Source organism: Pteropus medius, unplaced genomic scaffold (assembly GCF_902729225.1).
Source record: "Pteropus medius unplaced genomic scaffold, Ma_sr-lr_union100, whole genome shotgun sequence".
Lineage (NCBI taxonomy): Eukaryota > Metazoa > Chordata > Mammalia > Chiroptera > Pteropodidae > Pteropus > Pteropus medius.
In genome coordinates, this window is record NW_024350992.1 from 27,228 (window position 1) to 51,953 (window position 24,726).

Genomic DNA, 24,726 nt, shown 5'->3' on the forward strand with positions numbered 1-24,726 from the left:
ATTGCAAAATTTATCAAATTTAAAATTTATTTCTCTACTGGAGAAATTTATATAGCAATTATATCATAATTTTCTGAAAAGACTAATAAAATACTGTAATATGTAACAAAACAATTTCAATGGTTAAGATTATAATGTATACAACTCATAAAATTAATATAAATTTGTAGTATGCTACTTAGTAATTTTTCTGAGATCTAACAAAATATTTTAATTTTATAGTTGGAAAATAAGCGTGATGCTTTCTTTCCTCCATTACATCAATTTTGTACAAATCCCAAAAACCCTGTTACTGTTATACGTGGCCTTGCTGGAGCTCTTAAGTTAGGTAAGGTTTTTTAAAAAAATATTTGAACATTTCTTTTACTGTTATTTTAAAAACACTGGCAGAAACTCATGAGGGTTTTTTTTTTTTAGGTGTTTTTTTTTTTTTTTAATGTTCTTTCTATCTCTAGCAAATATTTACTACATGATGCCAGTATAGATTATTGGCAAATCTGTGGTGGATATTTTTAGTTATTAATTTCTTGTTTTGCAACATGAGTGATTTAGGTTAGATAACCACAACCTTCTGAATAAAATGTAGGTGAAATTAGATCCTACTTAAAATGCTATAGCTCCTTTTACTCCTCTCATGATGTTTAGATCTGGTGCTTCAAGTACGTGCTATGCAAATTTGGCAGCACATGTCTGGCTTGAAGCAGTTATCAATGGAAATGCATGGAACTCCATAATGTTTTTAAAAGTTCCTTTGAAATGTTCATTGTACTAAATACAGTTTTATTAACACAACTTATTTATTGTGAAGATCTTGGACTTTTCTCTACCAAAACTTTGGTAGAAGCTAATAATGAACATACAGTAGAAGTGAGGACACAGTTGTTGCAACCAGCTGATGAAAACTGGGACCCCACTGGAACAAAGAAAATCTGGCGCTGTGAAAGTAATAGATCACATACGACCATTGCTAAGTATGCACAGTATCAAGCCTCTTCCTTCCAGGAATCATTGAGAGTAAGTGTTTATTTCTTTAGAGATTATTTTGTTAAGTATACCTTACTTTTAAACAATGTGTTTAGTTTATGTAATTATGTTTCATAAGTGCTATAACTTACAAATTATAGTGATAGTTGATAAAAGCCATATTGGTAATAAGACATAAAATTACTATCTTATAATATAACCTTCTATTTTTCAAATCTTTCTCTTTAGGATGATAAAGTAAGTCTACTTAATGGTTGAATAATGGTTTTACTATGAAGAAGAGTACGTGAGAAGCTCTCATTTTCATTTGGTCAATGACAAGATGTTTTCATTTTGTTTTATCTGAAGTATTCTTCCTATATCAATCATAGTTTCTAATGAAAACTACAGAGAAAGAAGATATTTAGAAAAATACCTCAAAATACATGAAAAATCTTAAACTAGAGAGTGGTTACTAAAAGACCTAATAGCAAATGAATCAGTAATGGAATCCCCTGTTTGTTGTTAAAATAATAATTTTGAATTCTTTCAAAAATAAACATAGTGGTAGCAATGAGATCACTAACTATATTCCTCAAATACTTATTTTAATTAAGTTTGTTCTTTGTATGTATCTCTTAATGTAAACTGAATTAGAACTCAGTATATCACAGGTAAAATAATGTAGAAATCTCATTAAAAATAGATAATAGGGCAAGGTTAGTGTTAGAGATTCTTTATTAACCATATTTTTTATTAGACTACCTTTTTCAAAAACACTAGTGTAGTTTTTAAAACATAAAATACAATAGCTGTAATGTATTATTGAAAGTTTTACATTTGTGATTATTTCATGTCATTTATCTTCGGGTTGTGTTTAAAATTCTGACCTCATTTTTACATTTTTAATCATTGAACATCATATTTGTGTAGCCATTGCTACTTTTCATCTCTAGCACTTTTTTTTTTTATCATCCCCAGTGGAACATCTGTATCCTTTAAACGATGAGTCACCACTGCCTTCTTTCCATAGTCCATTTTAACCATATTCTGCTTTTTGTTTTCTGTAAGCCTGTCAATTTTTGTTGCTTGTAAAAGCAAGATCATGCAGTATTTGTTCATTTCTGGGTTATTTCACTTAGAATATCTTCCAAGTTCATGCACAATCTAACTTGTTTCACAATTTTATTTCTTTTTAAAAGCTGAAAAATACTCTATTGCTAATGTACATAACACATTTTATTTATCTTTTCATCTTTAATGGGCATTTATATTAATTCCATTTTATGGCTTTTGTGAATAATGCTGTTAGCCTGGCTTTGTCGATTATATTGATCTTTTCAAAAAACCAGTTTTTGGTTTCATTGATTTTTCTTTATTGATTTTCTGTTTTTAGTTTTATTGATTAATGTTTTAGTTCTTAATTTTTTTTCTTCTGCTTACATTGGATTAAATTTGCTTTTCTTTCTTGTTTCCTTGAGGAGAAACTTAGATGCTTGAGTTCAGATCCTTCTTTCTGTTTGATGTATTGATTGCCCTAAATTTCCTACTAAGCACTGCTTTAGATTCATCTCACAAATTTTAGTCAGTTGTGTTTTCACTTTTTTGTTTTTTTTTTGTTGTCAGTATTAATTTACTATTTTTAAAAAATTAAACTTATTAGGTGGCATTGGTTAATAAAATTATATATGTTGTAAGTGTACATTCAATAATATGTCTATTGTGTGGTCATCATCTGAAGTTAAATTTCCTTTTGTTATATATTTGAACTGTGTTATCATTTTTATTTAGTTCAAAACAATATTTAATTTTTTCCAAGTTTCTTTTTTGACCACATTATTCTGAAATTTGTTGTATAATTTCTATTTATTTGGGAATTTTTCCAGCTATGTTCTTGTTACTGATTTCTAGTTTAATTCTGGGTATTGTGTCACTTCTACGTTTTAAAGTTTCTAATGTGTGCTTTGTGGCCCAGAATACGGAGAAGAGTGTGTGTTCTGCTCTTGTTGATGTAGGAGTGTGCAGTTATTCATTATAGACAGTTGATTGTTGGTGCTCTTGAGTTCCACCTTCTCCTTACTGATTTTGTACCCGGAAAATTTATGTTTTCTTAATAGAAGAGTGTTGTAACCTCCAGCTGTTCTGTCAATTTTGCCTCCAGTATTTTGACTCTCTTATGCACATTAAGCATTATTTTTGCTTCTGAAAGAATTCAGCCATTTATTATTAGGTTCTTGATAATTTCTTCTAAAGTGTAATAAGTCTGAACTTAACTACTTCCACTTTTCTTTGGTTAGCTTTCACCTTTCATTTATTTTTATGTATATGTTATCTTTATATACATTTATATGGTTTTCTATAGACATGTGTATTTGAGTTTTAATATTTTATGCTCTTTGACAGCCTTTGTCTTTTAATTGGTGTGTTGGGACTATTGACAGTGGTCATTATTGATGTAGTCAGGTTTATATCTACTATCTTGTTACTTTTTTTGAATTACTTTTTATTTTTGTTCTGAGTTTTCTGTTTCTGCCTTTTAAATTTTTAATTGAGCATAATATGATTCATTTCTCTTTTTCTTAGTATTTGAGTTATACTTCTATTAAAATTATGTTAATGTATATCCTGAAGACTGTAATACACATTTACAACTAATCCAAATTCCCTTTAAGATGTATAGTTATGGAGAGTAGTACAGCTATTTTATAGTAACACAGTATTCCTAATTCTTCCCTCCTCCTTGAATCGTTGCTGTCATTCGTTTAACCTATAGATAAGTATACATAATCAAACACTTCATTTTTATTATTTGGGACAAATTGTAATTTGTTAGACCAGTTAAGAATAAAAAAAATATTAGACCACTATTTTATACCAGGCACAAACATTTACTCCAAATGGACTAATAAGTTGAAAATAAAGACCTGAAACCATAAAACATCTAAAAAAAATACCATGCAGGTAATCTGGACTTCAGCCTCAACACATTTTTTGTGTGTTTGACAGCAAAAGTGAAGATAAGAAAAGCAAAAATAAACAAGTATGATGACATCAAACTAAAAAGTTTTTAAACGGCAAACAGTAGTGGTAACAAAATTAAAAGACAACTTATTGAATGGGGGAAATATTTGCAAATCTTACAATATATAACGTATGTTAAGAACTCATATAACTCCAGAAGAAAAAAAATATTTAGAATAGAGCAAAAGCTCTCAGTAGACATTTTTCCAAAGAAGACATAAAAGTGGCCAAGAAGTACGTATAAAGATTTTCACCATCAGTAATTATCAGGGAAATGCAAATCAACACCACAGTGAGATACCACCTCACACCTGTTAGGATGGCTGCTATAAAAAAGACAAGAGATAAGTATTGACAAGGGTGTAGAGAAATGGGAATCCTCAACACTGTTGGCAGGAATGTAAATTGGTGCAGCACTGTGGAAGTTCTTCAAAAAACAACTTAAACCTATGTCATGACTAAGCAATCCTTCCTTTGAGTATTTATCTGAAGGAAAGAAAATCACTGTCTTATAAAGGAGTCTGCATCCCATTATGTATTACAGCATTATTTACAATAGTTACGACATGGAAAGAACCTAAGTGTTCATTAAAGATGAAAAGTTAAAAGATATGGTGTGTGGGTATGTGTATATGCACATAGTTGACCATTGAAGAACATGTGTCTGAACTGTGCAGGTCCAGTTATACATGGAATTTTTTCAGTGAACATGCAGTAGACCTTTTGTATTTTTGGGTTTCACATCACAGATTCAACCAACCCTAGATCAAAAACACTATTTTGACCTGTGATTGAGACTCTACAGGTATGGTGGGCAGACTCAATGCACAGTTCTATGCCATTTATTATAAGGGAGTTGAACATTGTGGATTTTATTGTTTCTGGAACCAATCTTCCATGTAAACAACAGTACTTACAAGTCATAACTGGGCTGTGCATGGGTAGGCACCCCTAACCCCACTACATTATTCAGGGGTTGATGGTATAATGGAATTTTATTCAGCCATAAAAAAAAGAAACTCCTGCTGTTTGCAACAAATTGGTTAGACCTTGAGAATATTATGCTAAGTGAGATAAGTTGTAAACAAATAATGTATGATTTATATGTGGAGTACAGAAAACACTCAGATTCAGAGAACAAATTGGTGATTACCAGAATTTTGAGTGTGAGTCTGGTGAAATGGGTGAAGGTAGTCAGAAGGTACAGACTCATTTATAAGGTAAATTGTTTTGGGGATGTAAAAACAGCATACCGACTATATTATTACTGATCAGTACTGTACTCTATATTTGAAAGTTGCTGTGAGAATAGATCTTAAAAGTTCTAATCACAATATAAAATTATAACTTATGTAAAATGATGGATGTTAACTAATACTCAGTCATTGTCACTTTTCAAATATATCTTCTGTTCATTTCTTCTCTATTGACAGTATGTTATCTTTTGTAGTTTGTTATCTTTTGTAGTTTTCCCATAGTGTTTCAATATTCTGTTCTGATTTCTTTTCAGTCTCTTTTCTGTGCTTTCTAGATTTGGAATTTTCTTTTGAGATATACTCAAACTCAAATTTTTTCTTCAGCTATAGTCACTCTAAGAAGCCTTTCAAAAGCAGTCTTCATTTCTGTTAGCATTTTTTACGTCTGGCGGGGTTTTGTTTTTTAAAAAATTTTCATCTTTCTCCTTTTTTGCAGAATGTTCTAGCACGTTTTCTACTTTACCAGTTAGAATCCTTTTCATTATTAACCGTAGTTGTTTTAAGTTCCTGGTCTAATAATTCCTGCATTTGTGTCATATCTGAGAAATGTTTGATGGTTGCTATCTTCAAATTGTTATTCTGCCTTTCAGTACATACCTTTGTAATTTTTGTTGAAAGGTGGATATGATGTCCTAGGTAAAAGGAACTGATGTAAATAGGCTTTAAGTGAGTGTTGGTAAAGTGCAGGGTAAGAAAAGTATTCTATAAGTGTTATGGCTAGGTGTCAATTTTACAATAAACCTCTGGCTTTGTACTGTGAACTTCACTAGTGCTTTTTAGTTTGTTTCCCTACTTTGATTTCCCTTGGACAGTTAGCCCCTGGTAAAACCTCAGAAGTCTGGGTGCTCCTTAAGTAGTTTTTCTCAGGGGCAGATCTTGTTAAGAAGAACTGACTACTCTGGTATGTTTCAGAATGCTTGCTTTTTCCTGCCTCTGCTAAAATGGGTGTCTTCTCTGGTGTTTTATATAAGAACCTAGCCAAGCTCCTGAAGATAAACCTCACAATATTGTAGAAGAACCCCTGTTAGTGTTTCATGCTAGAATTTTTTACTTTTAGACAAGTCTACACTGAATCTCAGTTTTTCAAGTAGTGTCCTAGGAGATTTCCACTCCCGTTAATTGTGATTTTCATTATTAACCCATCCCTCCGATTTTGGAGATGGCAGTTTCCCTGTATCCTTGATTCTCTTCCTAATCTGAGAATTATTGATTTTTTGGTTTCTTTAGCTTTTTTACTTATTGTTAGGTTTCTTCAGCTTTTTACATGCCTGACCAAGTGCCTTATCAAGTATTTAGTTTGCATGTAAATTTTCTTACCTATGAATTGTCTTTTTACTTTATTGATAGTGTCCTTTGAAGTACAGAAGTTTTTAATTTTGATGAATTATTGTTTCTTTAGTTTTGGTATCATAGCCAAGAAAGCATTGCATTATCTATGGCTGTGTAGATTTACTGCTATCTTTTATTGTAATAGATTTATAAGTACATCTCTTACATTGTGGTCATTTATCTATTTTATTTTTTTTGGTATGGTAAAAGATAAGCTCCAACTTCATTCTTTTAAATGTGGATTTCTGATTGACTCTCACCACTTCTTCCTTGAATTATATTCTCACATAGGTCAAGAGATTAACATAATTTTTTCATTATTTAATTTTGTTAATGTTTTATGTAAATGTTTTATTATTTTTACAGAGTTTATTGTGTCATAAGTTTAGATTACAAAATACTTTACTCAATTTTGTTAGTGTAATACATACAAGCAAGGTTAAACATAATAATTAGAAGTAGAAAATTAAAATTTTTTTTTTTACCTTATACATCTTTAGCTGTGAGTGTTTCTGTTTGTATGCAAGCACATTCCTGCAAGTTTAGAATGTGTGCTTTTGCTTTGCTATTTGGCATTTATAAGTAACTTTGATATTTAGTCAGCTAGTCTTGCTTCGTTGTTGTTGTTGTGTTTTGAACATGTGGGAAATATAAGAACCTAGAGGTTTCATTCTTAGAGAAAAATGTCAGCAGAAAAAAACTCTGCCCTTTGTTTTTGAAGTAGGGAATAAAGTATTATTAGGACTGTATAGTTAAAATCTTTTCTTTCTAAAAAAATTGTCAGGTTTTATATATTTATTTTTCAGTTCTCTCTCAAATTCTTTGACATCATTTCAAATGAAATTTATACTGTCCAGTGGGCCACCATGAATATTTTTCTTAATTGCATAATACCTGGGTTTTACAATACTAATTTTGTGGCTGCTGTAAGAGATTAAGTACCATGCCATTTGGCTTGACTTTTCTTGATTCTCTTCTTTTGTCATTGAAGATTTTTCTTCTGAAATGTGGTTATAGAAACTTAGTTTTAAAATTATAGCTAATAGCTCTCAAGTAGATATGATTGATTATTCACTTGTGCAATAAAAATAATAGCCTAAAAGAATACTAAGCATGAATGTTTTGGTTTATCTATAGGAAGAAAGTGAGAAAAGAATGCAACATAAAGAATATTTAGATAATGAATCCACATCTTCAAATTTGTAAGTAATATTTAGTGTTCACTTCATATTTCTGTCCAAAAGACATGAATTAATTCTTATTTTTTTTTTTAAGTTCTGGAAAGAGAAGGAAAGGACCTTTTAAAATCATAAAATTTGGAACCAACATTGACCTCTCTGATGATAAAAAGTAAGTCCTCCAGTTCTGTTTACATGAAGTGCAAATATGAATGCAGGATTGGAAATTGCCTAGTTTTGATTTTGTTTCATTCCGAGATCATTTTTTTTAATGTTGACATTAGCTAAAGCACTAGCAGTTTGAAATATTTTCATTGGGTTTTGAATTAGATTTTTTTTTTTGCTACTGACGAATGCCGAAACTTCAGTTTTACAAATTTAATCATTTTTTCTTTCCTTTAGAAGATTATTATAAATTTTTTCAATGATTATTAATTTGTTTTCAATTACGTCTGAGAAACAGAACTTTCAAATTTAAAAGTATAATAGAAATTAGAAATTTATATGTTTTCTGATTAGATTGCAATAATTTTGAAGACATAGTTAATTCTCATAAATATTTTAAGTAAGGTTATACTTTTGATCTGTTATTTTATTTCAGGTGGAAATCGCAGCTACATGAGCTGACTAAACTTCCTGCTTTTGTGCGTGTCGTATCAGCAGGAAATCTTCTAAGCCACCTTGGTCATACAATACTGGGCATGAATACTGTTCAGCTCTACATGAAAGTTCCAGGGAGTCGAACACCAGGTAATTTTCATGAACTACCATATCTTGAATAATTGGAAAAAGGAATTAATCTGATATGAAACTTTTAGACATAATCAACTTCTTCCCATCTGTGATTATTAAAGCCAAAGGATTTTAAAATTGTAATAGGGAAAAATATTTGTAATTACTCTTATAGTTGAACAGAAAATGTTAAGTCATTGTCCTAATGTACCTTTTTTCCTTTTTAAATATAAACACCAAAACAAAAGAAAAAATTTCCTTACAGTTAAGAAATTTTTTAAAGTTAAGTATATTGGGGTAACATTGTTTAATAAATTACATTGATTTTCAAATATACAATTCAGTAATGTTATATATTATATATGTGTGTGTGTGTGTGTATCTATATATGTTATTTCCCAAAGTTAAATCACCTTACATTATCATCTGTCTGATCCACTTTACGCTCATCTACCTCTCCCATTTCCCCTTATGCTCTGGTAACCACTAAACTGTTTTCCAAGTCCCAGAAAAATTTAATTTGGGAAGGGAGCAGTAAATCACTCATAATTGAAGGAGCTCAAGGAAGGTTGAAGGCTTTCTGTTAATCCCATTGATTGCAAGCGGACACTTTTCCAGTTTTTTCCTGACAGTCATTAAGAACTATAACATAATCATGAACTAAAATGCTTACTATGTATAATAAATATTTCATTGAAAATACTTCAGATAATATGATGCACTGATATATTCTAATCTATACCATTTCGTTACATTTTTTAAAAGAGAATTCAGAAAATTTCTAATGCAGTAGTACATAACTTTTTTTTTTCTTTTTTATTATGGTGACATTAACAAAATCAAATAAGTTTCAGATGTACAATTCAATAGTAAGCCATATATTTACACTGTGTGTTCACCTCCCACAGTTAGATTTTTTTCTGTCACCACATTTGCCCCCTTTTACCTCGTTTACCTCGCCCTTCCCCTTCTCCATTTCCCTCTGGTAACCACTAGTCTACGTTCCCTGACCATGAGTCTCTGTCCTGTTTCTTGCTTATAGCTTAATATGCCATATATATATAAGTGATATCCTGTGATTTTCAACTTTTTCTGTCTGGCTTATTTCACTTAGCATAATCATCTCGAGGTCCATCCATGTTGTCACAAATGGCAGTATTTCATCTCTTCTTATGGCTGAGTCATATTCCATTGTATATATGTACCACAGCTTCTTTAGCCAATCCTCTATCGTAGGACACTTTGGTTGCTTCCATGTCCTGCCCACTGTGAATAATGCTGCTATGAACATCAGTGTGCAAATATCTTTTCAAATATAGATTTTCAAGTCTTTGGGGGTAAATGCCCAGTAGAGGGATTGCTAGATCACATGGTAGATCAATTCTTAGTTTTTTGAGGAACCTCCATACCGTTTTCCATAATTGCCATACCAGTTTGCAGTCCCACCAGCAGTATATGAGGGTCCTATTTCTCCACATACTCTCCAGCATTTGATATTACTTGTCCTGTTGATTATAGCTATTCTAACAAGTGTGAGATGGTTTCTCATTGTGGTTTTGATTTGCATTTTCCTAATATCTAGCACTGCTGAGCATGTTTTCATGTGTTTGTTGGCCATTTGTATGTCTTCTTGAGAGAAGTGTACTGTGCCCATTTTTTTACTGGGTCCTTTGTTTTTGTGTTCTTATTGAGTTATATATCTGAGTTCTTTGTATATGTTGAATATTAGGCCCTTATTGAAAGTATTGCTTGCAAATATATTTTCCCATTCGAATGGTTGTCTCTTTACCTTGTTGACAGTTTCTTTTGCTCTGCAGAAACTTTTTAGTTTGGTGTAGTCCCATTCACTTATTTTTGCTTTTACTCCCCTAACCTTTGAGGTCAAATTCATAAAATCCTTTTTAAGTCCAAGGTCTTTAAGTTAGTTACTGTGTTTTCTTTTATTTATTGTTTCAGTTCTTATATTCAGGTCCTTAAACCATTTTTTGAATTAATTTTGGTATGTGGTGATAGACAACAGTCTAGTTTCATCCTTTCACAAGTGGCCTTCATATTTTCCCAGAACGATTTATTGAAGAAACTTTCCTTTCACTATTGTATGTGTTTGGATTTTTTTTTGGTCAAAAATTATTTGCCCATATAAACATGGGTTTATTTCTGGATTACCAGGTTTTGTCATCAGAGTAGTATTGATCTCATAAAATGAGTTGGGAAGTATTGCCTCCTCTTCAGTTATTTGCAAGAATTTGAGGAGAATAGGTATTAAATGTTCTTTGAATGTTCAGTAGAATTCACTAGTGAAGCCATCTGGTCCTAGCCTTTTACTTATTGGTACATTTTTGATGATGTTTCAATTTCCATACTACTGATAGGTCTATTTAGATTTTCCAGTTCTTCTTGATCCATTCTTAGAAGATTGTATCTTTCTTCTAGGTTATTAAATTTGGTGTTATATGCTTTTTTATAGTATTGTTGTTTCATCCTTTGTATTTCTGCAGAGCCTGTCATCATTTCCTCTCTTTCATCCCTGATTTTGTTCATGTGTGTCCTTTGTTTTTTTTCTTTCTAGCCAGGGGCTTGTCAATTTTCTTAACCTTCTCAAAGAACCAGCTCTTTGTTGTGTTGTTTTTTTGTTTTGTTTTGTTTTGTTTTCAATTTCATTTATTTCTGCTCTAATTTTGATGATTTCTTTCCTTCTGCTGACTTGAGGCTTCATTTGTTCTTCCTTTTCTAGTTTTTTAAGATGAAGCATTAGGTTGTTTATTTGGGCTCATTCTTGTTTTAGGAGGTAGGCCTGTAGTGATGTGAACTTTCTTCTTGCAATCGCTTTCCCATGTCCCAAAAGTTTTGATGTGTTGTACTGTGATTATCATTCGTTTCTGTTTCTCTTTTTATTTCTTCTCTGACCCAGTTATTCTTTAATAACATGTTGTTTAATTTCGATGTATTTGTGGTTCTCTCTGATTTCTTTTTACAATTGATCTCATTTCAAAGCATTATGATTCAAGAATATGGTTAATATGATTTCCACCCTCTTATATTTGTTGAGGCTGACTCTGTGTCCCAGTATGTGGTCAGTCCTTGAGAATGTTCTGTGTGCACTAGAGAAGAATGTATAAGCAGCTGTTTTGGAATGGAAGGCTCTGTATAAGTCAGTTATGTCCAATTGGTCTAATGTGTCATTTCCTTATTTTCTGTCTGGATGATCTGTTCATATACGACAGTGGGGTATTTAAGTTCCCTACTATGGTAGTGTTTTGGTCTGTTTCTGCCTTTAGTTCTATTAGTAATTGCTTTACATATTTCTGGGTGCCATGATTGGGAGCATAGATATTAATAAGTGTTATGTCTTCTTCGTGCATGATTCCCTTTGTCATTATGAAGTATCCCTCCATATCTTTCTTTAACTTTTTTAATTTGAAGTCTGTTTCATCTGATGTTAGTACTGGTACTCTTGCTTTTCTCTGAATGCCATATGCTTGGAATATCATTTTCCAGTCTTTCACTTTGAGTCTATATTTGTCTTTGGAACTGAGGTGTGTCTTCTGGAGGCAACATATGGTTGGGTTTTCTTTTTTGATCCAATCTGCAGCTCCATGCCTTTTTATTAGTGAGTTCAGTCTATTTATATTTAGGGAGGTTATTGAAATACGAGTTTTTCCTATAACTATTTTATCTTTTTGTTTCTGGTAGCTCAGTGCTTCCATTGCTTCCTTGTCCTTGTGTTTCTGGTTTGTTGTTTTTTTTTATTTGGTTTGCTTTTGTGTGTTTTCCATCTGGTCCTTCTTGTTTTATGTTATAAACTTCAGTTCTAAATCTTGGGTGTGTGGTTACCATTATGAATATGTAAAGGATAGTTATATATACAGTCGTCCATTTTCTTCCCTGTGTGCCTCATTTCCATTACCCTTTGCAAATTTGGATCTTTGAGTTCTCCCCTTTTCAGTCATTGTTATCTTGGTTTGTCTCTATGTATGCTAAAGGTTTATTAGTATTTTGATATAGCATATCTTTTTTTCTTCTTTAAGCTTATAATGCCCTGTTCTTAGTATGAGTTGCACTCTTTTGCTTCTATCTGCCTGCTAGTCACCTTACTCATAGTTATGTATTTTTTTGTCATTTTGTTTTAGGTGAGCTGACCCTAAATATTTCAATATTTTCTGTAATGCTGGCCTTGTAGTAAAGAATTCCCTTAATTTTTGTATGTCTGGAAAGGTTTTTAGTTCTCCTTCATATCTAAAAGAGAGCTTTGCTGGATACTTTACTCTTGGCTGTTAGTTCCTTTCATTTAATATTTCTAATACTTAATTCAATTCCTTTCCAGCTTTTAAAGTTTGTGCTGAGTCATCCAATGATAATCGAATAGGTTTTCCTTTATAGGTTACCGTCTTCTTTTCCCTGGCTGCCCTGAGAATTTTTACTTTGCCATTGATTTTTGATAATTTTAATGTAATCTGTCTTGGAGGATGCCTTTTTGGATTAAGATAATTAGGTGTTCTGTTGACTTCTTGAATTCCAAGCTCCCGCTCATTCTTTAGATTTGGGAAATTCTTGTCCACTATTTGTCTGAAAATGCTTTCTAATCCTTGCTCCTTTTCCTCGCCTTTGAGAATGCCCATTATTCTTATGTTTCCTCTCCTGGTGGTATCAGCTAGTTATTGTATTTCTCTTTCATGACTTTCATTCTTCGGTTTCTCTCTTTATCCTTCTGATTTATTTCTGGATTTCTGTCTTCGATATCACTGATCCTTTCCTCCATTTGGTTGACTCTGTTTCCCAACTTGCTATTTCATTTATCAGCTCTTGCAGTGTTTTTTTGTTTTGTTTTGTTTTGTTTTAAATCTTCAGAAGATCTTTACTGTTCTTTTTGAGGGTTTCAGTCTCTTTGCTCTATTCACCTAGTTATTGTTTTCAGTTACTGGAATTGTTTATGTGAATTATTTTGGATCTTGTTGAGATTTTTCTTTGTCATTTAAGTCACATATTTCTATGACTTTAAGCTTATTTTCTGGGGATTTTACTCTTTTTTTTTTTTCCTGAGGTGCCTTGTCATCTATGTTGTTCATGGTGTTTAATGGACTGTTTCTCTGCCTGGGCATTAATAGAAATTTATTCTGCTTTTTTTCCAGAAAGAAGATTTATTATATAAAAGTCTCTCTTTAGCCTGCTGCAAAGGTGCTTTTCTTTTGTTTTCCAGTAGTTGGTATCTAATCCTCTTGGATCCGTGCTTTATATGAAGTCTTAATAACGCTTTTTTTTTTCCCTTATAATTATTCAGTCATGCTCACTACCCACAATCTTAGTACCTGTCAGTGTTAGTGACAATTTCAGTCCTATTTGCTCTGCGATGTTTGGTCTTAGAGGATATGGGGGAGGCACCATCTGGCTAGGGGGATAGAGGCTGTGGCTCAGCCTACATTTTGTAACTAGTACTGGTAATAACCACCTGTTGCTTCTCTGCCTTCTGCTGTGATGACTGGGCCCTGCTGTCGGCTGGCCACTAGGAGCTCATAGCTCTCCCAGTTCAGAGAAGTCACCTCACCTTGCCCCTTCTGACTCTTCCTACAGGTAGCTCTGACGGCTGTGAGAGGCAACTTCTTTATTTCTCCCAGACCACTGCCAGACTGACCTATGCCAGTTCTTATGCTTAGATCCCACGCTCAGATGTGTTGATGTGCAGTTTGGGTATATATTGTTGAGTTTTAGATGTTCAGTATATTCTTTTCAAGCGGAGAGATTAGGGACGTCCCTCACTCTGCCATGTTTCTGATGTCACTCTCAAAACTTCTCTTTAAAGGGTTAAATAGTAAGGATTTTAGGCTTTATAAGCCAAGAGGGTAAATTGAATATGTTATGTAGATACCTGTATAAAAATAGAGAAAAACTAATTTTTATGATTTTTTATTGATAAAAGTCAAAATACATAATAATTGAGTGTAGTTTTTTTTTTTATTATGGGAGAAATAAGATTTAGAGATCAAAGTTAGCATTCCCTGTTATCAAAATCAACTACAAATATGCATCTGTTAAAGCTATTTACCTATTTAACTTTAAAAATTCTTTTTGAATAAATTACTACTACTAAATAACTGCTGTCAAATCTATGGGCATACCTTACCATTGAAAGGCATTGACAGAATTTTCTTAGCGTTTTTACTTGACATTTTCCTTTCACATTTCATTGCATTGTAGATTAATCCTTTTCAATTGAAGGTCAGTTGGAAGCTTCTCAGTTTTACAGTTCACTTTTGCAGTATGCATTGAGTCTGAAAAATGGTGTTAGAGTTGTGGTTTCAGTTTGAAAAATATATGCTGCAAAGGTATGAATGAATGGATATCTAGATTCTTGTTTAATTTTTAATGTTGCAGGTAGCATATACATAACCTTCATATTACTTTTAATGCAAAAAGTATTCATTAGTTTGTTTTGCTTAGTAATATTTGCTTAGTAATATGAAATTTTAAACAGTCATTGTGGAGATTGCAACAAAATTTCCATGATCAATAATAATGACTCATAGTGGTGGTTCTCATTCAGAAAAAAAAATTATTCTCAACTCTGAGTGCTCTAAAAATTATAATACTGCTTTTCCTTTGCTAATAAAGAGGGCAGGTTATGGTGATCAGCTTCTCTTTCTGACAAAATTTCATGAGACTGGTGTTCATTAAATATTTGAGAATGGCACATAATAAAGCATTTTTTACAAAGTGTATATATGGCACCGAATCATAAGTGAACACCATAGGCATTAAGCACTTTACATTTTCACAAACTTTGTTAATTTGTCTAAGTAAGCCTTTTTTTCTTTTCACACATATTTTTCCCACCATTTGTTCTAATACATTTTAGTAGATGCCACTTCCGTCGTATATAATGTTTTTTCTACTTGAAAATATTCTCTTGTAGTTGGTCTTATGGAGACTACTCATAGAGGTTAGTTCATTAGTCATTTCACATTTGGCATTGTCTCGTCAAATAAACAATACCAGCTGAGTAGTATTAGTAACATATGTTGACTTGTCAAAGGCCAAGAGAAATTGCTTGAGGTTACTTACTTTATTTTTAATAGACTATTTATGTGGCTATCAGCATCTTCATTGAGTAGTTGTTTTCAACAAAAGGGTAACAGTGTGGAACCATTTTATATTCTCTAGAAATATTTCTTTACTTGCTGCAACCAAACACATTTTAATTAACTCACTGCATGTAAATTACTTTTCTTACCTGTTTAGAGATTTAATTTGGTTTTAGTCTCAATTTAAAAAAATTTTTCTGTGAAGCAGTTCTTCTGTGATGAAATACTACACTTTGAATTGTTAATCGTTCTGTCCATCATTTTCCTGTATTTACATATTATAACGAGGGCTTCATCTGATATTTTTCTTGTACATTATAATCTTTTAGTATAACAAGAACATTGTTGCGTAAGTATATTGCTTTTCTATGAAATGGAGAAAATCATTTACACTCTCACATGCCTTAAAAGTACTACATTTGAAATCTTTCTTCTTTTGACATGATTTGTATAACCGGTAATAAAAAAATGAAATGTGAAATATGGGCAGTGTCTGTAATAGTTGAAATGCTTTTGAGTTATAACTGTGTTAATGCAATTTGTAGTTTGCCAGGCAGCAATACAAAGTAATAAAGACTGTGTAAGGTCTGTTACAACAGCTTAATTCCAGTTATAGCATGAAAACACACATAGAACATAAACTGGTAGCATATTTGTGTCCCATGATAGTCTTACCTACAAAGAACAGGTGTTTGCTCCATGGGCCATAGTTTGCCATACCCTGATATAAAATCTTAAAAGTTTTATCTAACACAAATATAATAACATTTATTCCTCTTGCATGGACATGGTTTATGTCACAAGTGAAAACCCATGTATGTCACAATTTGTAAGTTCCAGGCACTGCTCAAATAAGGCATATGGTAGCAACAAACAACCGGGTCATCTACATACTGTCTGTAGTGTGCATATCATCCTTTTGTTTTACTGCTTGCTTCTGGCAGCTGCTACGAGCAGCACCTATAGTTAAAAAATCATATTACCGTGTTTTCACCACATTCACACTGTATATTGGCCAAGTTAATTAAAAAAAATACGTCTTATTTGCAAATGAATTAGGGTTCCAGACCTCATGCATTGGAATCTCCTAACAGTTTCATGGAAGAAATACTTAATCTCTACATTTTGAGGACTAGATATTAGTATGTTTTTAAAAGCTTCTCGAGGATTTTGATGTACAGCCAGGAATAGAACCTATTGGTTACAATGTTTATTCCTAAATTATAATTGAAAATAACTTAGGAATTGGCCCTCATTTTTATTAATACCATTGTCATACTGGACAAGAACGTCACCTCTCAAGGTTTTTTTTTCCTTATGTATATAGTATTATGCTGGAACTGTTAAGATTCATTTCAGTTATATCTTCCAGTAAGGAATATTTTATAAAAGTAAAACATTATGATTAAAACAGAATCAAAAGAAATAGAAACTGTCTTTTTTCTTTATAATTTAGGGGGTCATACCAAACTTAGTAAGAGATTATGTCTTTATCATTTTTGCCTAAAAGGGCTTTGCTTTTTTTTTTTTTTCTTTTCCTCCCTTGTGGAGTTCATTCTACTCTAAATTATAATTGTTAAATTTTTTTCTTTTATTTACTTAAGTATTGTTAACATACTAGTTTCAAGGTACAACATAGTCTATATTTATATACATTACAATGTGATCGCAATTATTAGTCCTTGTTACTGTGCAAAGTCATGACAATATTATTGACTATGTTCCCTTTCACCTTTTTAACTCATGCTCCCAACCCTCTCCCCACTAGCAACCATCAGTTTGATCTCTGTCTTATGATGGAAATACACTGGGAATAAAAAGAATGAATTTTGTTTGTAGCATTTGTTTTTTGATTTCGCGTATGAGTGAAATAGTACAGTATTTGTCTTTTTCCTTCTGAGTTTTTTCACTTAGCATAATACCGTCTAGGTCTATCCATGTCACAAATGGCAAGATTTCATTCTTTTTTGTTGCCGAGTAATATTGCATTTGTTGTTGTGTGTGTGTGTGTGTGTGTGTCTGTGTCTGTGTGTGTGTGCACCTGTGTGTGCACCACATCTTTCTAATTCATTCATTAATTTGTGGACATTTTGGTTGCTTTCATATCTTGGCTATCATAAATAATGCAACAGTGAACATAGGAGTGCATATATCTTTTTGAATTACTGCTTTGCATTTCTTTGGATAAATACCCAAAAGAGGAATTGCTGGGTCATATGGCAGTACTATTTTTAATTTTTTGAGAAACCTCCATACAGTGTCCCATAGTAGCTGTACCAACAGTGCATGAGGGTTCCCCTTTCTCCACATTCTTGCCAACACTTGTCTTTTTGATAAAAGCCCTTCTGACAGATGTGAATCTCATTGTGGTTTTGATTTGCATTTGCCTGATGATTAGTGATGTAGAGCATCTTTTCATCTGTCTGCTGGACACCTGTATTTCTTCTTTGAAGAATTACCTATTCATGTCTCATATGCATTTTTTAGTTTATTTTGTTACTAAGTTGTATGAATTCTTTATATATTTTAGATAGTTACCCCTTATCAGGCATATCATTAGCAAATACCTTCTCCCATTCAATCTATTATCTTTTTGTTATATTCATGGTTTCGTTGGCTCTGCAGAGGATTTTTAGTTGAATATAGTCCCATTCATTTATTTTTACTTTTGTTTCTGTTGCTCAGAGGGACATATTCAAAAAGTTGTAACTATGGCTATTTCAAAAAGTTTAATGCCTGTGTTTTCTTCTGAGAGTTTTATGTTTCAAGTCTTAAAATTTGTTCACTAATCTCTTTTGAGTTTATTTCTGTATATGGTATAAAAGAATGGTCCAGGGTTTCTTAGTGTGTGTGTGTGTGTGTGTTTCTTTCTTTGTGTCTGACCAGTTTTCTTAACACTATTTATTTACCCCATTGTATATTCCTGCTGTTGTAACTTACTATATTAATGAGGATTTATTTCTGGAATTTGTTTTGTTCCATTGATCTATGTGTCTTTTTTGCGCCAGTATCATGGTCTTTTGACTCTTACAGCTTCATAACATAGTTTGATTTCAGGTAGTATTATATCTTCAAATTCTTTCTCTAGTTTGCTTTGGCCTTTGGTGGTGTTTTGTGGTTCCACATAAATTTTATGATTTTTCTAGTTCTGAGAATAATGTCATTGGTATTTTGATAGAGACTGCAATGAATCTGTAGATTGCTTTGGTAATATGGTCATTTTAACAATATTATTTCTTTCAGTCCGTGAGTGTGGTATATCCTTTTATTTGTATTTACTTTTTTCCTTCAGTGCTTTCAAAGTACAACTCTTTCACCTCTTGTGTTAAATTTATTCCTAGGTTTTTTTTTTTTTTTTTTTTTTTTAATGCAATTGCACATGGGATTATATTCTTGATTTCTCCTTTTAATCATTTGTTATTAGTGTCTTGAAACATGGATTTCTGTATGTTAATTTCCTATCCTACTATTTCACTAGATTCATTAATTTATTAATTCCAAAATTTGGGGGTGGAGTATTTTGGATTTTATTCACATAGTATTATGTTATCTGCAAATAGTGACCGTTTTACTTCTCCCTTTCCAATTTGATGCTTTTTCTTTTTCTTGTATGACTACTGTGGCTAGGATTTCCAATACTTTATTGAATAATGGTGGTGAGAGTGGGCATCCATATCTTGCTCCTGAGTATGATGTTAATTATGGCTTTGTCATAGGTAGCTTTTATTATGTTAAGGTAAGTTTTCTCTATACCCACTTTAATGAAGATTTGGGTTTTTTTTTAAACCATAAATGGATGTTTTATTTGTCAAAGTCTTTTTCTACATGTACTGAGATGACCAAACAGTTTTTATCCTTGGTTTTTTGATGTGGTATATCACTTTTATTGAGTGGTGGATATTGAACTAGCTTTGAACCTTTGGTATAAATCCTACTTGATCATGGCATAAATAATTGTAATGTATGTCAAATATGTTTCCTAGTATTTTGTTGAAAATTGTGTTCATAAGGGATACTGGCCTCTAATTTCTTTTTAGTAATATCTTTGATTTTGGCATCAGGTACTGCTGGCTTCATAGAATGAGTTTCAAAGTGTTTCTTCCTTTTCAAGTTTTAGTAATAATTTGAGAAGGGTAGGGATTAATTCTTCTTGGAATGCTTGGTAAAATTAACTTGTAAAGCTTTCTGGTTTTGTACTTTTATTTGCTAGTTTTATTATTGTGCTTCAGTTGTGTTGCTAGTAATCAGTCTGTTCAAGATTCTTTGTTTCTTCCTAGTTCAGTCTGGAGGTAGTATTTTTCAAGAACTTTATTTATTCAAGGTTGTGTTATTCGTTGGCATATTATTATTTATAGAATTTTTTAATGATCCTTTGTATTTCTATGATGTCTGTTGTAACCTCCCCTCTTTCATTTCTGATTTTATTTATTCGAACTTTGTCTTTTTCTTGATGACAAAAAGATTTGTCAGTTTTTTTATTCTTTCAAAGAACCTGCTTTTTCATTGATCTTTTTAAATTGTATTCTAGTGTTTTTTAAACCTCTATTTCTGCTCTGATCGTTCAATATGATTACCCTATCTTCTTTGATTGACCCCTTTATCATTATGTAATGTCCTTCTTGTCTCTCTTTACAGCCTTTTTTTAACATATATTTGTGTGATCTGACTATTGCTACTCCACCTTGCTCCTCACCCCTACCACCCCACTCCACCCCCTACCCATTTTCTGTTTGCATGGAATATCTTTTTCCATCCCTGTACTTTCTGGCTCTGTGTCTTTTGATCTGAAGTAAGTCTCTTATAGCAGCATATATATGTAAGGGTCTTGGTTTTTAATCCATTCTGCTACCATATGTCTTTTGATTGGAGCATTCAGTCTTTTTACATTTAAAGTAATTACTGATAAGTATGTTTGTAGTTATTGCCATTTTGTGAATTGTGTTAGTTGTTTTTGTAATTTGTTATGTTCCTTTCTCATTCTCCTGATCTCTTTACTTTTGATTTGCTGGCTGCTTTAGTGTTTTGGGGTTCTTTTCTCTTCCTTTATTTTATATTTTTGTAGGTTTTTGGTTTGTGGTTACCATAAAGTTCGTATATACACCTATATCTATAGTAGTATATTCTAAGCTGATAGGCATTTAAGTTCAAACACATTCTGACTACACTATGTTTTTTCACCACACACACACACACACACACACACACACACACTTTGTGGTTCTGGCATTATATCTTACACTTTTTTGTTTTTTTAATCTCCCGATTATTTCTTGTGGTTATAGTTAATTTTGCTATATTTGTCTTCTAACCTTCATATTAACTTTTTTCACGCCAGTTTTACTCTTTTAATTCTGTATTTGCCTGTGAAATTTTTTTCTCTTAGCTGTATTTTCTTACTTGGTTTTGGCCTTTTCTGCATAAAGAAAAGGCCATAACCAAAGACCCTTTTAACACTTCTCATAAAGCTGGTTTTGGTATGATGAACTCCATAGCTTTTGCTTATTTGAGAAAGTTATTATCTGTCCTTTAATTCTGAATAATAAAATTGCTGGGTCTAGTATTCTAAGTTCCTTTCCTTTAGGTTTTAAAATATTTACTGCAACTCTCTTCAGTTTCTGCTGAGGTATCAGGTGATAGGTTTATTCATTTTTCCCTTGTATATGACTTTTTGTTTTCCTCTTGCTCCCCTCAAGAATGTCTCTTTAACTTTTGCCATTTTAGTTGCTATGTCTTGGTGTGGGCCTTTAGGTGTTCATTTCATTTAGAACTCCATGTTTTCTGATCCTAGATGTTTGTTTCTCCTGATTAGGAAAGTTTTCAGCTGTTGTTTATTCAAGTATTATTTCTGCCCCTTTCTTTCTTCTGCTAGATCTCTGTAGTGCATATATTAGTGTGTTCGATGTTGTGTTAGAGGTTTGTAATAGTATTTTCATTTTTTTTTAATTATTTTTTCTGTTTTGATTGGCCGATTTCCACTATTTTGACTTTAAGGCTGCTAATCTATTCTTCTGTGTTATCTAATCTGTTGATTGTTTTTATAATGTATTTTTCATTTCAGTTCTTGTATTATTCTGTTTGTATCTTTATTACATATTTTCTTTCTTAAATTTCTCTTGAGTTCTTTTCTACTCTCAAATATGTTGAATTTTCTTACGACTTCTTTTGAAATTTTTTATTAGGCAAATTACTTATTCCCATTTCATTAGAATTTCTTCCTTTTTTTTTTTTCTTATTGCCTCATTTTCTTAGTGCCTCTTTTGGAATCTATCTGATCTTGATGGATTCCATTAGAATCTGGAAAGCTCCTGTGATTCCCCAATCTTCTCTATAATTTTTTGTCTCATATTATTTGACTTTCTGTGTTTGTGCCTCTGAGTTAGATGAAGTGATTATATCTCCCCATCTCGATAACGTGGTCTTGTGTACTAGTGGGCTTTGTGTGGACTGCATGCTGTGTGCTTTCGATAGGTCAGGTAGAGTTGGGGCAGGAGCCAGAGGTGCCTGGGTTGCCACGTAGCCAAAAGGAATGATTTTTTAGGGAGTAGCTTGGTGTGTGTGTTCTTTCTTGTGCCCTGCTGGTCTGGGTGGGGCAGCCCTGAGGTGTATGCACAGTTGTTTGCTGGAGCTGCTCTAGATCTACCCTCTTATGCAGGGCAGTCTGGTACGTCTTGTGGTGATCCCTGTTGTTTTTATTGTCTTGTAAGAGAACAGAGTCTGTGCTCTAGAGGCATAACTTGTGAGAGGTGGTTTCCTGTTACTCCATGTAGGGCTGCTTGGTGTGTACCCACAATGAGTGTGCTGGTGATTTATTTGCTGCAAGAGCCCATTTGGGATGGGCTCCCCTGTCAGTACTTACTCTGTGGTACCATGTTGGTTCCTTCTTACACAGCAGTGGCTTGGTACATGTGCACATCAGTGTCCTGTGGTACCCACTAGACCTTGCTGTGGATGGAGGGCTCTGTGCACACACTGGAGTGCCTTTTTGTTCCTGCTTTACTTCCAGCTAACTTTAGAGATGGTGTCTGGGGTTGCACTGTAGTAGCCGTGCAGATTGGCTAGAGCCCCTGGGTAGACCTTAAATCGTGCTGTCAAGTGTAGTGGAATGCAAACAGCGGCACTCGGTAGCTCATCTGATCCTGTAGGAGTCCATCAGATTCCACAGAGCCCCCACGATTCCCTTCTGTATGTTGTACAGAGCTGTTAAGTTGTCTCTCGGTAGGAATTGCTTGATATAGGTGTGTATTTAGTGTGTTGAGGGAGGGAATGAGCTCTCTTCTTTCACCACCATCTTGGATTTGTTTCTTTGGAGTTTTTTGTTTTGTGTAGCTTTAGTTCTTTAACAACATCCCATGGAACCCATAGGAATTCCTTAGAAGAAATGTGTAGTGTGTTTTATTTTTCTCAGTGTTATTCACAGAAACATATGTAGAAATGGCACTTATTATAAGAGTATGTTCTGACCGGATTTTTAAATATATTCTGAAAAATTCAGATTGCTCTCAGGCCCTGTGCTGAGATTTTTTTTTTTTTTTTTTTTTAAAGTAAATCTGTGCTTATTTAAAATGACGTAGAAGGTAGAGGCTGGACATGTCTCCACTAGTGACCATACCAAAGTTATAGCAAATCTACAGAGCAAGCAGCACACATAGTTGCCATAGGTCTAGCTGAAACAGGAGCCCTACAAATAGGTCACCTCAAATAACAGGTCACTTCAAAATGCTAGGAGGGACAGAGATATGAAACAGCCTGGTCCTACAACTACATGTGGTAATCAAGAATAAGGAGGGTTATCTGTAGAGCCACCTGCCCCAACTGAGGGGTGAGGGGTCCTGTCCCTATACTGGGCTCCCCACCTCTGAGTTCCAGCACTAGGAAGACAAGTCCCCACAATCTCTGAGTTGGAAACCAGCAGAAGTTGTAGCTCAGTGAGACAGAAGACAATGTGATCAGAGACTTTCCTCTTAAAGGGTCCAAGCCCAGACTTACTCGCTGACAGACTAACTCACTGTCAGCTCCCATGCTGGGCCAGCTGCTTGAGAGGCACTAGGGCCATACATGGAGATGCTGAGTTATTAGGCTTCAGAACAAGGGATGGAGGAACAGCTGGCTCCCAGATGGAAGTATAGGTAGAAGCCATTGTTCCTTCATTGAGCCCTCCCTACTTCCAGCACACAGACACAAGCACCTTCAGCCTGGATAATACAGTTCGCTCCACCCTGGTCATTCCCTGAGACTGTGCCTCTTCCAACTTGTGGACCCACCAAAGCCACCTACAGTAATTTATTCCATACAAAACGGCTGTCCTGGCTTCTGCTGTGAATTTTCATAAAATCTCTCAAAGGCTTACAAAATCCAGAGATGCAGTATCTTGTCTCATTGTGCCATGTATCTCTTGCTGAGCCAGTCCCAGGCCCTCTACCAGTGGCAGCCGGCCTTAGTTTCTGATGTGGCCCCTCGAGACACCTGTAAGCCCAGCACAGGTGGCAGCCATATGTAGATGGCTTGGTTACACTGGCAGGAGGCCCCGGAGGTGCAGAGGCTGTGCCTAAAATTGCTCTGTAGGTGGATCTTCCCAAGTCTTTGCCACGGGGATCCACAGCATACCTACATAAGGCCACTCTACTAAGTCTGGGAAACATACCAGCCCTCCCTAATACATAGAAACAGACACAGGGAGGAAGCCAAATGGGGAAACAAATAAGCATGTCCCACATGAAAGAAGAAAATAAAGCTCCAGAAAAAGAATTTACCAAAATAAAGACAAGAAATATACAAAACATAGATTTCAAAACACTGGTTTTAAAGATATTCAAGTAACTTAGAGTAAAAGTATATGAACTCTGAGATTAAAACAAAACAAAAAACCAACATAAAATACACATAGAACACATAATAGGGAGCCAGTCAGAAATTAAGAATATAGTATCTGAAATGAAGAGTACATTAGAGGAAATCAATAGAGCAGATGAAACGGAGGATCAAATCAGCAACGTAGAGGATGGGGTAGCAGAACACAAGCAGAACAGCAACAAGAAAAAAGAATCCAAAAAAATGAGGATAGTTTAAGGAGCCTCTAGGACAACATCAAGCATACCAACATCCTGTCATAGAGGTACCAGAAAAAGAGAGAGAGCAAGAAATTGAAAACCTATTTGAAGAAATAATAATGGA

The 24,726-nt window shown here is 33.5% G+C and overlaps 1 protein-coding gene across 6 annotated transcripts in view; it reads left to right on the top strand.

Annotated features, from left to right (window-relative positions):
- LOC120586015 (lysine-specific demethylase 6A-like) overlaps nucleotides 1-24,726 on the top strand; it is a 69,125-nt gene that overhangs the window by 24,643 nt on the left and 19,756 nt on the right. For all 6 annotated transcript variants that reach the window (XM_039842433.1, XM_039842434.1, XM_039842436.1 and 3 more), the window contains 5 exons: nucleotides 223-328; nucleotides 809-1,014; nucleotides 7,707-7,771; nucleotides 7,845-7,919; nucleotides 8,349-8,497. In XM_039842433.1, the coding sequence (XP_039698367.1) occupies nucleotides 223-328; nucleotides 809-1,014; nucleotides 7,707-7,771; nucleotides 7,845-7,919; nucleotides 8,349-8,497 (601 nt within the window). The remainder of the gene's footprint in view (nucleotides 1-222; nucleotides 329-808; nucleotides 1,015-7,706; nucleotides 7,772-7,844; nucleotides 7,920-8,348; nucleotides 8,498-24,726) is intronic.